The sequence below is a fragment of the Nannobrachium achirus genome (genome assembly GCF_963921795.1).
Source record: "Nannobrachium achirus genome assembly, chromosome: 19".
In the NCBI taxonomy this organism is placed as follows: Eukaryota; Metazoa; Chordata; class Actinopteri; order Myctophiformes; family Myctophidae; genus Nannobrachium; species Nannobrachium achirus.
In genome coordinates this window covers 4207934-4221096 of record NC_137826.1, presented here as the reverse complement: position 1 = coordinate 4221096, position 13163 = coordinate 4207934, and the positions used below count along the sequence as shown (strand labels likewise).

The 13163-nt window shown below is 41.6% G+C and overlaps 1 protein-coding gene across 2 annotated transcripts in view; it reads right to left on the bottom strand.

Moving 5' to 3' along the window:
• LOC308304329 (protein FAM168A-like) overlaps positions 1–13163 on the bottom strand; it is a 73234-nt gene that overhangs the window by 24672 nt on the left and 35399 nt on the right. For both annotated transcript variants that reach the window (XM_080748911.1, XM_080748912.1), the window contains exon 2: positions 9787–9878. In XM_080748911.1, coding sequence (XP_080605037.1) covers positions 9787–9856 — 70 coding nt within the window. In that variant the 5' untranslated portion in view covers positions 9857–9878. The remainder of the gene's footprint in view (positions 1–9786; positions 9879–13163) is intronic.

Sequence of the window (13163 nt, the reverse complement as noted above, 5' to 3'; positions counted from 1 at the left end):
ACTGTCTCGGCTCTCGCTCTCTCTCTCCACACAAGCGTCTCTCCATTACATTACACAGCGTTAGGGTACGTGCTCTGCAAGAATGCCGTTGACATCATTTCACAGGGATTAAGGGGGAGATAAGGACAGACAGCTAGGAGTGCCGGGGCGAAGGCGAGAAGGAGGAAAGGAAGATGACTCGTGCAAGAGATGAGCAGTGGAAGAGCGAAAACTGAAGAGAAATGTAGAGCAGTGGTTCCCCACCTTTTCAGGCTGCGACCCCCGAAATAATCGTATTTTAACTGGGGACCCCCACACCCTGACAAGCACTAAGAGTTGAGGCATTGCATTTCGTATAACATGGTTCTATTGTGAAAATAGCAGATCTACATGCTCACAACGCCTCGCAACATGTAGATCGGCTATTTTCACAATTTCTGCCTCTAATATTTGACAATTTGGCTAATGTTTAATTTGTCATTTTAGAGGTATGAAAATAGCAGATCTACATGCTCACAACGCCTCGCGTTGCAAGGCGTTGTGAGCATGTAGATCGGCTATTTTCACGTTGCGAGGCGTTGTGAGCATGTATATCGGCTATTTTCACAATTTCTGTCTCTAATATTTGACAGTTTCGCCAATGTTTAATTTGTCATTTTAGAGGCATTAAAAAGTCCCTAAATTGTCACTTTAGAAATGTGCAGATACCCTCTACAGTCTACACTCACATTTTATGTTGGTTTGTTTACTGTTGAGTGAGAAAACAATATTGAACATTGAGTTCATCATCAGGGGACCCGCCAAAATCATTTGGGGACCCTCCTGGTGGTCCTGACCCACAGGTTGAGAACCACTGAAGTAGAGGACTGTGACATACAGAATCAGTCTGGAATAGAACATGCCACTCTCCTCCAAAGATTGCTCTCCATACAGCCTGTCACTCTGGTTTTTACCACAGTTATGTAATGTTAGTCCTTTATCATGCCTGTCCCCCCCCCACCCCCACACACACACACACACACAAACACGCACACGCTTACGCTTACCCAGTGTCTTTTCATAGAAGTTAGTTTATGCAGGACACAAGAGTCTAGCCTTGCCCAGCTGTAGTCAGCTGTCAGTCAGCTCTTCTCCTATTCCTCATTCACGTATCTGCTGGTCATTACGTCACACTGTCATACTCCAATCAATCAGCTAAGATATTCGTGATTAGGCCTGTTAATTTAAAGGGATATTTCACTTTCAAAACAACTTTTTGTCATTTTATCGTCTAATCAGGCTTTTGGGAACACCCAGGACAGTTTTTGAATTGCTTCATTCAGTATTTAGATATTTGATATTCATTTCCCCCCATTTTCCCCCTTCCAGGACCTTCCTATACAAACCCATTATAACTTCAAACTCCATTTTAACCATGATAGATTCAATTAAAGCACCTGTCTTTTCTTCTGGTGACTCCTGACACCCTCCGAATATGTGAGCAGGCTGTGTTTTGTCGATACATTTTTTTCATTGAATTCTATTAATTTTTTGAGGAAATTAAAATGATTAAATACAATAAAATATTATAAAAAAATAAATGAAAAAAGTTATTGAAAAATAACTTTTTTTTGCTCATGTATTCAGAGGGTGATAGCAGTCACCAGAAAAAAGGACAGGTGTTTTAATTAAATCTATCATGTTAAAATGGAGTTAGAAGTTATAATGGGTTCGTATAGGAAGGTCCTGGAAGGGAGAAAAATGGGGGAAATGAATATCAAATATCTAAATACTGAATGAAGAAATTCAAAAACTGTCCTGGGTGTTCCCAAAAGTCTGATTAGACGATAAGCGTTCCCTGATTTTGCAATAAATGGTTAAATCTACTTTGACGTGAGTGTTCCTGACTAAAATACACATCCAAAACATCGTCTTCACACCAGGCAGAGAGAGAAAGTGTTACATTTGAAAGCAAATTCTGATTTAGTCTCATGGTCTTTTTTGAATAACACACCATTTAGTTTTCTGAAAGTCATCTGAAATTGTATCATCAAAAAGTTAACACTGGCCAGAGGGAGGTAAGACATGCCTCCTACTGGCAGAGATGTCTGGTTCTTTTCTTGTTCAATAATCTTTTTTGCCTAATTTCCAACACTATTATTGTGCTGCTAGCTATCTGGATCAGATAATAATGGACTTAACGCTCATGTGACGAGCTCTAATTGCTTGTCATTAGAGAATTTGCCTTGGTCTGGACTGGACTCCTGACTGTTCAAAACTCCCATAGGAGGAGAGTTCAGACAGTTAGATTTCACAATTTGAACTAGGGGTGGGCGATATGGAAAAATACAATATCACAATATTTTTCCAAGCTGTATCACGATACACAATCTTATCACGATTCTTTTTTTATGTTTTTTTTTATCAGTACAACCAACTACAGGGTAACAAAAACTAAAATAAAAAGGAGTAACAGACCATTTAGACCAGTGGTCCTCAAAGTGGGGTCCAGGGACTCTCTGGGTTCCTTTGGGGAGGTCTAAATTGACCCTTAGGGACCATTCGTTTTTTTTCCACTAGGGGGTGCTGGTTCACATGTGATATCATTTTTATATTTTTCCTTGGCCCCCCCACACCCTTCAAATATTTTTGGGTGACCCCCCCTGAGAGACTTGAGGAAAATGCATGACCCCCCCCCCCCCCCCCCCCCCACTATAAACAATGTTTTTTTGTATTCAAGACAACAGGAGAAACCCAAGCAGTGATGTAAAATAACTAAGTACATTTACTTAAGTCCTGTACTTTTTAATTTTGAGGTATTTGTTCTTTACTTGAGTATTTCCAATTTCCAATACTATAATACTTTTACTCCACTACATCTCAGAGACAAATATTGTACTTTTGCTCCTCTACAATTATTTGAAAACTTTAGTTACTTTGTATATTTGGATTACCTACTGTACATCAACCACTTCAGCCCTATAGCCTATACATTTTTGGCCATTTGAAAATAGACGCAACGCATTGTGAGCTTGTAGATCTGCTATTTTCAAAAGATCAGAAAAGAACAGGACATTCTGCATGAGTACTTTTACTTTTGGTACTTTCAGTACATTTTGATGCCAATACTTCTGTACATTTACTCAAGTACATTTTGAATTCCAGACTTTTACTTGTATCTGGGTATTTCTTCATTATTGTATTGATACTTTTACTTAAATAATTGGACTACTTTTTCCACCACTGGACCCATGACAGCCTTGAGGGTCCATATTATCCCTTCTCTGGGTTACAGAAACTCACAAAGCGGCTATTAAGAGCCACCCGTTATTTTACTAGATACTAGTTTAACATAATTGCTGCTATAGCCTAGGTTTATCAATACCTAGAGGCAAATTTTATAACACACTATTTGATGTTGGGGGTCCATTTGGTTCCATAGGTGCCCTCTTGGGGTTACAACAACACTCCAAACTAAAGAAAGATTGAGCAACTGTGATCCATTTTCCATGATATGAAAACCAAGCAAAGTAAACAAAGTATGCATGAGTCTTTTCTCTCTCCTTGACTCCTTCCCACTGCAGCTGTGTGTGAGAGTGAGAGAGAGAATTACACACCTTTTTTTCCTACATGCTTTTCTTTTTGGGGGGGAAAAACTGGAGGTATGCTTATATTCCTCTCTTGGTAAGCGAACATTTCGAGTTGTGACAACAAATAAGGTGTTTGTTAGCCTGTATCCAGCTGCTACCAGGAAACTCCTGTGTGAGCAGCACAGCACGCAGTGAATGTCCACAACAACGCATTGAACAGTGGAGAGCAGAGGAGGGGGCGGGGCCGAGGGACGTGTAGGACTGGAATGTACCAAGTTGAGTCAACTATGTAGGGGTGAAACTTTGATATACTAACTTAATGTTGTTTAGATAAACAACAAAGCTAAGCATTTTTAATTACAAAATTCGACTAATTAAAGTTGCATGACCCCCCCCTACAGACAAAATAAAAAAACCATGGCCCCCCCAACTGCTCAGATAAATATTTGATGACCCCCCCCTCTTATGGACTATACCAATTATTCATTTTAAACGGACCGTCCCAAGTATGTAACTCTGACAGTATACAAATGAAACCAAATGGACAATGTAAGAGTTAAAGGGAAACCTTGACATTGTAAAGTTTGAGAACTACTGATTTAGACCAAAATGCAGGTTTACATGAATTCTGCATTGAATCTTTGTTTTAACAATTCAACAGGATATTTCATAAGGCTCCCTCATTGTATCACGATAGCTCCCTCATTGTATCATGATACCGGTATATACGATATTTCTGAAAAGGCATATCGTCATATCGTCTGTATCGTCTCAACGATATTTATCACCATAATCACCCCTAATTTGAACACCTATAGTGAGTAATAACATGAAGCAAAGTAGGCTACTTGCATTTGTTTAAAAAACTGATAGAGAATAACCTCTAACAAAAGCATTAAAAAAATGTAATGAATTATATAACGCTGTTTCTAAGTACTCAACGTTATGCTTCACATGTGTGTGGGAGCCAGGGGAGGGAAAAAAATAAGAATTTTAAAGGTGCCATAACGTTTACTAGGGCACCTTTTACTCAACACAATCGCCCCTCAAGCAAGCTTCAAGTGTGCGAGATGCCTTTCATCATACCGCAGTGAAACAAACAGAAACCAATGGCTTCATTGAAAATCAAACAATGTTTGATTGAATATGAAACAGGCTGGAATTCAAGTCCGGAATTCAAAATGCACTTGGGTAAAAGTATGAAAATGTAATTACAGCAATAAAAGTAAAAGTACAAAATGTTTGAAAACTGCAGATCTACAAGCTCACAACGCGTCGCTATGCAATGAGTTGTGAGCTTGTAGATCGGCTTAGTTACTTTACACACTGACAATAAATATACAAATTGAATTTCAATGTAAAAATAAAAGTGGATTGCCAATTGATTCTTCTACACACACGTTTACCAGCCCGTTACATGCGTGTGTGTGTGTGTGTGTGTGTGTGTGTGTGTGTGTGTGTGTGTGTGTGTGTGTGTGTGTGTGTGTGTGTGTGTGTGTGTGTGTGTGTGTGTACTGTGTAGGTTCCCATACACACACACACACACACACACACACACACACACACACACACACACACACACAAAATTATACACAAAAAATACACAGTCAGCCATATACGACCCACTAATTAGATGCATATTTATGGAGCAAATTGATTGTAGCCGGACTGCCAATGACAGGCACTGTGTGTGTGTGTGTGTGTGTGTGTGTGTGTGTGTGTGTGTGTGTGTGTGTGTGTGTGTGTGTGTGTGTGTGTGTGTGTGTGTGTGTGCACGCGCGCACGCACACGTGCATGCGTGTGTGTGCATGTGCGTGAGTGTGTAGTAGCAGTAGTACTACTTCTACTTCTATCTTTGTTGAGAAACACAATTCCCTCCTCACAAGGATACATATATGAGTGAAGGTGCTGTGAGCTTGTATATCAATAGCCAAAATATGGAATATGGATCAAGGGGTTCAAATGAATGTGACACTATATTAACACATTAAGCTGGGGACCCCCTGGAACCCCACCAAGGACCCTTTGTGGTCCCCGGACCCCACTTTGATAATGCTCTAGAGACTAAAGAATGTTAACCTTAGGCCTGAACGCAAATCTGTGTCACTTTAGATTTGAACCACTTCAGCCATTAGAGCTTGTACATCTGATATTTTTGAAAAATCGTGAACATTTGTGTAAGTCTTTGAATATTTTTGACCCGATTCTATAAACGTCTTCTAAATCCTTCTTCTAAATCAGTGGTTCTCAAACCTTTTCATGTCAAGGACCCCCACAATTACATGTATTAACCCTAACCCTATAACCCCCATCTCAAAATATGTTGTTCCAGGGACCCACCAGAAGCAAATATTTGAGTTACAAATGTTCACTTTTAAAAAGATATTTAAATGTGTTTGAAAAATAGCAGATCTACAAGCTCTGCTCTTTTTCAATAGTTAAAGCATACATGGGCAACTGGTGGCCCGGGGGCCACATGCGGCCCCCACCTTCACTTAATGCGGCTCGCAGGTTATACCGGAATACTGATAATACTGTATTATTGATTTCAGCTGTTACTATTCCAAACGTGACCTGCTTTAATTCCTTCAGTCTATTTTGGTAGCTTAATGACTAGTACTGTAGTATTAAAATGTTTTTTCATATGTCCAATGTATTTGTATTCAAGTTCATAAAGTTATCATGAGTATATAATTAAATGTGTTTGAAATTAAATCAAAATGTTACATTTCAGGATTCCAATTAAAAAATAGCAAAACATATTCAGGATTCCAATTCAAAAGAAGCAAAAATAGCCAATCTACAAGCTCAAAACGCATCGCAGCGCGATGCGTTTTGAGCTTGTAGATCTGCTATTTTTTGCTTCTTTTGTATGAGATACTAGAATGACAAAGTATGACACAGCAATATGTAATGTGGCCTTCTGGAGTGAAGGTGGAAAAATAGTGGCCCTCTCCTTGCCTGACTGCTAGCGTCCGACATCTCAACACCACACTACGTGGGGGGAGAGAGTCTGACATTCCGGGCAGACAATCCATTTCGGCGGGGGGGGGGCTAAAGCCTATTGACGTCACACACACACACACACACACACACACACATACACACACACACACGCGCGACGGCGACGTGGCGTGACATTGCAAAAATACGTTATTTCTCATAACATATTATATGTCTGCATGTTTACGTTAGTGCAAAATGGTATTAAAACGTGAAGAAACGGCACTATTTCATAGTTTATTAAAATAATACAAGTCAAGTCTGACTCCGCCATGACAGTTTTCACGGACCAATCAGAGTCCACTAGACTCTCACGTGGGCAGAGGACACCAATCAGAGTCCACGAGTGAGTCTTACGTGAGCTCAAGAGCTCTGTTTGGAGGGGGCTGGGACCGGAGCAGCCACACCACGTGCCCCAAGCATACAACCCTGATTGGCCCATTCAATGCGCCCGCTCTTCGGGCGCCTTCGAAATAGATTAAAATGTGTGCAGCTTCAGTCCACACTACAAACCACCCACCAGCAGGGGGGGGTGATGTGCGGACTGAAGTGTCAGGCTAGCCCTCTCCATCATCAAAGTTGCCCACCCCTGAGTTAAAGCATAAAATAATTCTCTGCCTAAATGAGTCAATAGAATTACAGTTGTGTAAAGGTTAGGTTGAGGTTAAGCATGTGGCGAGGGGTAGAGGATATGGAATGAACAAGGGCAGAAGTACAGAAATGTGTCTCTAAACAGTCAATAACAATCCTATTCTACACGAGGCCCGTTCCCATTACAGCATGTAAGATAATACGGACAGACGAAAACAAGAGAAGCCCTCCTCTCTCTCTCCCTCCCTCGACGTTTTCATTCCGCCACACAGAAAGTAATGTGCTGTGGGCAGCCCGAGGATGAGAGGGCACTGGGCACTGTTCCAAAGACCTCCCCTTATCACACTGGTTAGCAAACGCTGCGCCCATGAATCACTAGCCCATTTAGGCCTAGAATCACAAGCGTAATTTGATAGGGTTTTTGGGTTTTAAAAACCCAAGGGCCCCCCCTAGTGGCGAAAATGTTGTTTTTAATAGGCCTAAATAAAAATATACGCCCAATGCGCCCATATCTACATACATTCATACTAGGATATTATATGTATTTAGTAATTTCCAATATATTAGGGGTAATCATTGTAGTTTGCACTTAAAACGCGCAAAGACAACAGACCTGGGCCCCTTTGATCAGGGCCCCCTTGATCCGAAAACCCATGGGGAATAAAGTCTAATTTCGCCACTGCCTAGAATTGTTGAATGCTTTAACCAGTGAAAAATAGCAGATATACAAGGTCGCAGCGCGGCACCGAGTGACGCGCTGCGAGCTTGTAGATCTACTATTTTTGGAAAAAGTCATGAAAATGTGTGCAAATCTTTGAATATGTGTATTTTCAAAGCGAGCGTTTGTAACTCAAATTTTGCTTCTGGGGGGGGGGGTCCCTGGAACGAAATATTTTGAGATGGGGGTCCATGGCCAAATAAATATTATTTTGGGGGTCCTTCACATGAAAAGGTTTGAGGACCACTGACATAGTAGTCTCACAAGAACAGACTAACTGAGCTCCAGTTAAGTGAAAAGGACCTTTTCTTTGACGATGGCTGGCCAGATTGCTGACATAGAAACATACGTTTTTCAAAAAATCTTAGAAGGATTCAAAAGACACTTATAGAATCGGGTCAAAATTCTAATTTTCACGATTTTTCTAAAATAGCAGATCTACAAGCTCGCAGCGCGGCACTCGGTGCCGCGCTGTGAGCTTGTATATCTGCTATTTTTCAATAGTTAAAGCATAAAATAATAATGTGCACCCGTTCTAAATGGGCTAGGGGAATGTCAAAGGAGCTGGCCTGCGCTCAGCGAGACATTTACACATTCACACAGTGTGTGATGATCACGCATTCTCATGTCTCTCTTCAAACAGAGCGATGCGCCCTGGCGCTGAGTGGCACACACTCGACCGCTGGTTGCTGAGGGCATTTTCCGCACGACTCGCTTTTCTTCCACGCACGCTATCTGGCTAATAGGGCGCCGTGTGTTACATTCATTACGAGACCTCGTTTTGACTCGAGTACACCATAGGAGCCGTGCACTTTGCGGTCTTGTGACAATGAAAAAGTGTGTCCGGGAATATTATGCAAATAGTGTTCCTTCTATTCAATATTGCACCCGCAGACGGCTTCTGTTTCCATGTATCACGCAGACGTATTGTCCCTTTAGAGCAATTCCATAGGTGCTGTAAAAGGACTAGTGGTATATTTGGATATTTGTGTATTACATATATTGCTCGGGGAGCGTGTCGCTGTTTCTACATGTCATCTTTTCGACAACCTAACCTAACCCAAACCCTAACCTCCGTGGGGTGAGGCGCTATCCTGCCGACGCTCCGTTGTTGAAATGTTGCGTTGTCGAAAGAGCGAGATTTCCCCTCTTGCTCGCGCTAAGTTTGTTTCGTTAAACTAGAACCAAAACAGATTTTAAATTCCATTACCAACTCGACCATGGAGCTGACAAGAGAGGAGATGGACCTGCAACTACAACGCATCGAAGCAGGTGACAGAAGGAATTGATGCAGGCAACAGCGTTTAAGTCATTTCAAGGGTGAGCAGGCAGACCAAAGTTTGGTAAAAGTTCCTGAAAGTATTGACTGTCAGTTAACGCTTGATTTGTACTCGTCGTACAATGGTGCCACGCGACACATGTCATGCAACAAAGTATATATCACGATCACGCTTACCAAGAGTATTTCTTAAAGTTTTGATCAAACGATTTCGTAACCTATTTTTCATCCAGTGCCAATTGCTTAAGCTGTAATCCTGGGCACTACTCTCCCTCTGCCAACCTGGGGAGAGCCCCGAACCGAGCTCATGCTTCCTTCAATCCATGAGGAGTGATTACGCCACTTGTTATCACCTGACAGAGGGGAGTTCCCCGGACGTAGCGCGTGGAAGGAACACGTTATTCCAACAGGTTCATTTCCTCTCCATCAGGTGCCCCGGCTGGCCAGGGGGAGGCAGTATAGAGACCAGGATTACTGCATGTTTTTGTGAGGGTAGCTAGTACCCTAGGGGACAGGGGGAGAACATGCAAACTACACACAGAAAGGCCCTTCAGCCAACCCCACCTAGGGTGTATGGGCACTGATGACGCGGAGGAGAGAACACGCTTTTGATGATAAACATTCACGTGTCTTGTTGCAGGGCTCACCTGTGTACGTAATGTTCTTGGGGTTGCCATAAGGAGTCCCGGGCTGGACTGGACTGTACACAGGATTCATGATGGAGGACACTCTAGCCTTACTGCAGATGGACAGACACACACAAACAGACACGGGAGAGAAACAACAATTACTTCACTGTCCACTTTCAACCTGGAATCAATATTTTGGGCATGTGTCATTGTTGTTAGATAGATACCTTTATTATCCCACGGGGGGAAATCAGTTGCCCAGAGGCAGCACAGCAGTTTAAGGTTAGTAAGGAAGTAAGAAAAAGAAAAGTGAAAATGATTTATATATTTTAAAGCTATACTGTGTAAGTTGCTCAACTAGTGGTCAGTAGCGTTATAGCAAACCACGGTCGCGTCTGCTTTTTTCGGCCGTTTTTCGGCCGTTTTTCGCAGCGGACCGGGCCTTCAGACCACCGCGTCCGCCTCGCCTCGCCGAGACCTATCCATAGAGGTCTTTCGTGTCCCTCTACGAGCCTCGGTTGGGGAGATACATGCTAGACTCCTAGCCCATTGTAAACACTGCAGTGTATTTCCTGAAGAGCTCGGCAGTGTATGATCTGGGCTTTGATTGGCCGGTAGGGAGACACGTGTACAGAATGATGCATATATTTTGCCGGGAAAAACAGCCCCGGTCACGGCCACCAGGGCTCAGTAGAACACATATAAAGAAAAGGCTTTGGGAGCTGAAATGAACAGAGTGGGTGTTCTAAAACTTTAGAGATTTAATAATTAGGACAATTTTAAGATTTGTTTTATTAAAAAAGTTACATAGTATAGCTTTAAGTAAACAACTTTCACCTCCTACAATCCTACTTATCTTATTCAGAAACGTTTAGAAAATCCAAACATCTTAGATAATGCAGGTCACTTTATATACTTTAATGCAAGTTCCTCAGTGGCGTTTGAAGCACCCGGAAGAACGCTCCAGTAGCATTAGCATATACGCACGCGCAGTAGCATTTTAAATGCTATCTCAGATCTGACCAACAGGCGAAGGCTGCTTTACGTTGGTTCTGGGGGCTTGGTCCACAATTCAACCTTCATGACAAAATGTGTTGTGAGCTTGTAGATCGTCTATTTTCACTATTCATCGTACAATGAAGTATTTTTTTTTTTATTATAACCTATAATAACAGGGTAGTTGAGATGTTTTTTTCCTTCTTTTTTTTTTTGCATATCCTTCCTAGAGGGATAATTATGCATAATGTTGAGAGCCATTGGTGTAGAGGTTAGTACAGTATGTGAGGATATCCTGAAGTTAAATTAATCACATACTGTACAGTAACAAATGTAACAGCGCAGAGAGAGCTCCGACGCAGCACAGAACCCCTCTGTGAGCACTCAGGACGATGAATCAGCAGCACGCAAGGACAGAGACGGAATGGATGACACACACACACACACACACACACACACACACACACACACACACACACACACACACACTCGCACGTACACCACGAACCAGGGACGTGCTGGCCATTGGGAAAAGCAGGACAACTCCCGAACGGCCGGTCCAGGCCGGCCATTAGGAAAAAAATAAAAAAATAAGATGTCGGCCTTCGTTCCATTTTGGGGGCTGGGCGGCCAACAAAGTAAATCGTCACTGTCGGACAGAAACCTTGTATCTCCAAGTTTCAAATGTATACATTTTCTCGCAAAGCAAAGCCCTGCTTCATCATACAAGGCCGTTGCACAATAGTGAAAACAGCAGATCTACAAGCACACAACGCCTCGCGGTGCGAGGCGTTGTGTGCTTGTAGATCGGCTGTTTTCACTAGTTTAAATAATTTTTTAAATGATAAATACAAAACAAACGGTTTTGGACATACAAGGTTTCCACCCGACAACGACAAAATATAACTCATGTATAATAATTGCCACTGGCTTGTCACTTGTCATGATCTGAAATGGCAAATCTTTGAGTAGCAGCAGCGCTATAGAGAGAGATCTCTCTCTATAGCGCGCAATGAGGGCTCTCCAACTCTTTTTCCCGGGCTGAATCAGGGGCCCAGCATGTCCCTGACACGAACACACACAGCATGCACACGCACACGCACACCCACACGCACGCGGCGGCAGCCCATTGAGATGTTAGTGTCCTTTGATTTATGAGATACATGTAGCGGGTTTGCCAGTGGCTACGGCTGATGACACAGCCACTGGAGATCACTGTGAAGTGAAATCCTGAAACTGCACTTAGTGTTGCATCAGCGGGACGGGAAGAGGGTATGGTTCCCAGTGGTGTAAAGTAACTAAGTACATTTACTTAAGTAATGCACTTAAAGGGGCACTCCACCACTTTTCAACCTATGTTCATATAATTGGTCCTCACTCAAAAATAGCTTTTTCTTTTTTTCTCAGAGGAGGGCTGTAGGCAGGTCAGAAACCAATCGTCTTGTGACATCATCGATTGCCAATCCAGCTTATAGAAACGAAAGTTGCAATTTTAAAGTGGAAGCCATTGTTCTCGCGATAATAAAAATCTAAATATTTTTTTCAAAAATATTGATTAAATTATGATGTCACAAGATGATGGATTCCGAACTTCCCACAGCTCTCCTAGGAGACTTGGACTGAGTAGAAAAAAATTGTGATATTTTATCATGAACATTAGTGAGGACCTATTATATGAAGACAGGTTGATAAGTGGTGAACTACTCCTTTAAGTACAATTTTGAGGCGCTTTACTTGACTGTTTCCAATTTCGAATACATTTACATCTACTCCACTACATCTCGGATCCAAATATTGTACTTTTACTCCGCTACATTTATTTGAAAACTTAAGCTACTAGTTACTTTGTAGATTTTGATCGTTATTACAAAAGCTACATTATTCAGCCCTGTATACATTTCGGCCCTTTGAAAATAGCCGATCTACACGCTCACAATGCGTGGCGTTGCGACGCATTGTGAGCTTGTAGATCTGCTACTTTCAAAAGATTTGTATACATTTGAAACCTTGAAATTCTTTCTGCATTCTGCACAATGAGTACTTTCTACTTTTGTACTTTAAGTACATTTTGAAACCAATACTTTTGTACTTTTGCTCAGGTAAATTTTGAATTCTGGACTTTTACTTGTAACAGAATATTTCTACATTAGATAGATAGATAGATAGATAGATAGATAGATAGATAGATAGATAGATAGATAGATACCTTTATTATCCCAAGGTGGAAAATCAGTTGCCCAGAGGCAGCACAGCAGTATAAGGTTATTTACAAAGTTACAGAGAAGTAAGGAAAAGATAAAAGAAAAACAAGAACAGAGTACAGTAAAGGGCAAGGTACATCAAGAGAGGGAACAAATAATATATAAATATAAATATACATAAAGTGTCCTTATTAAGCA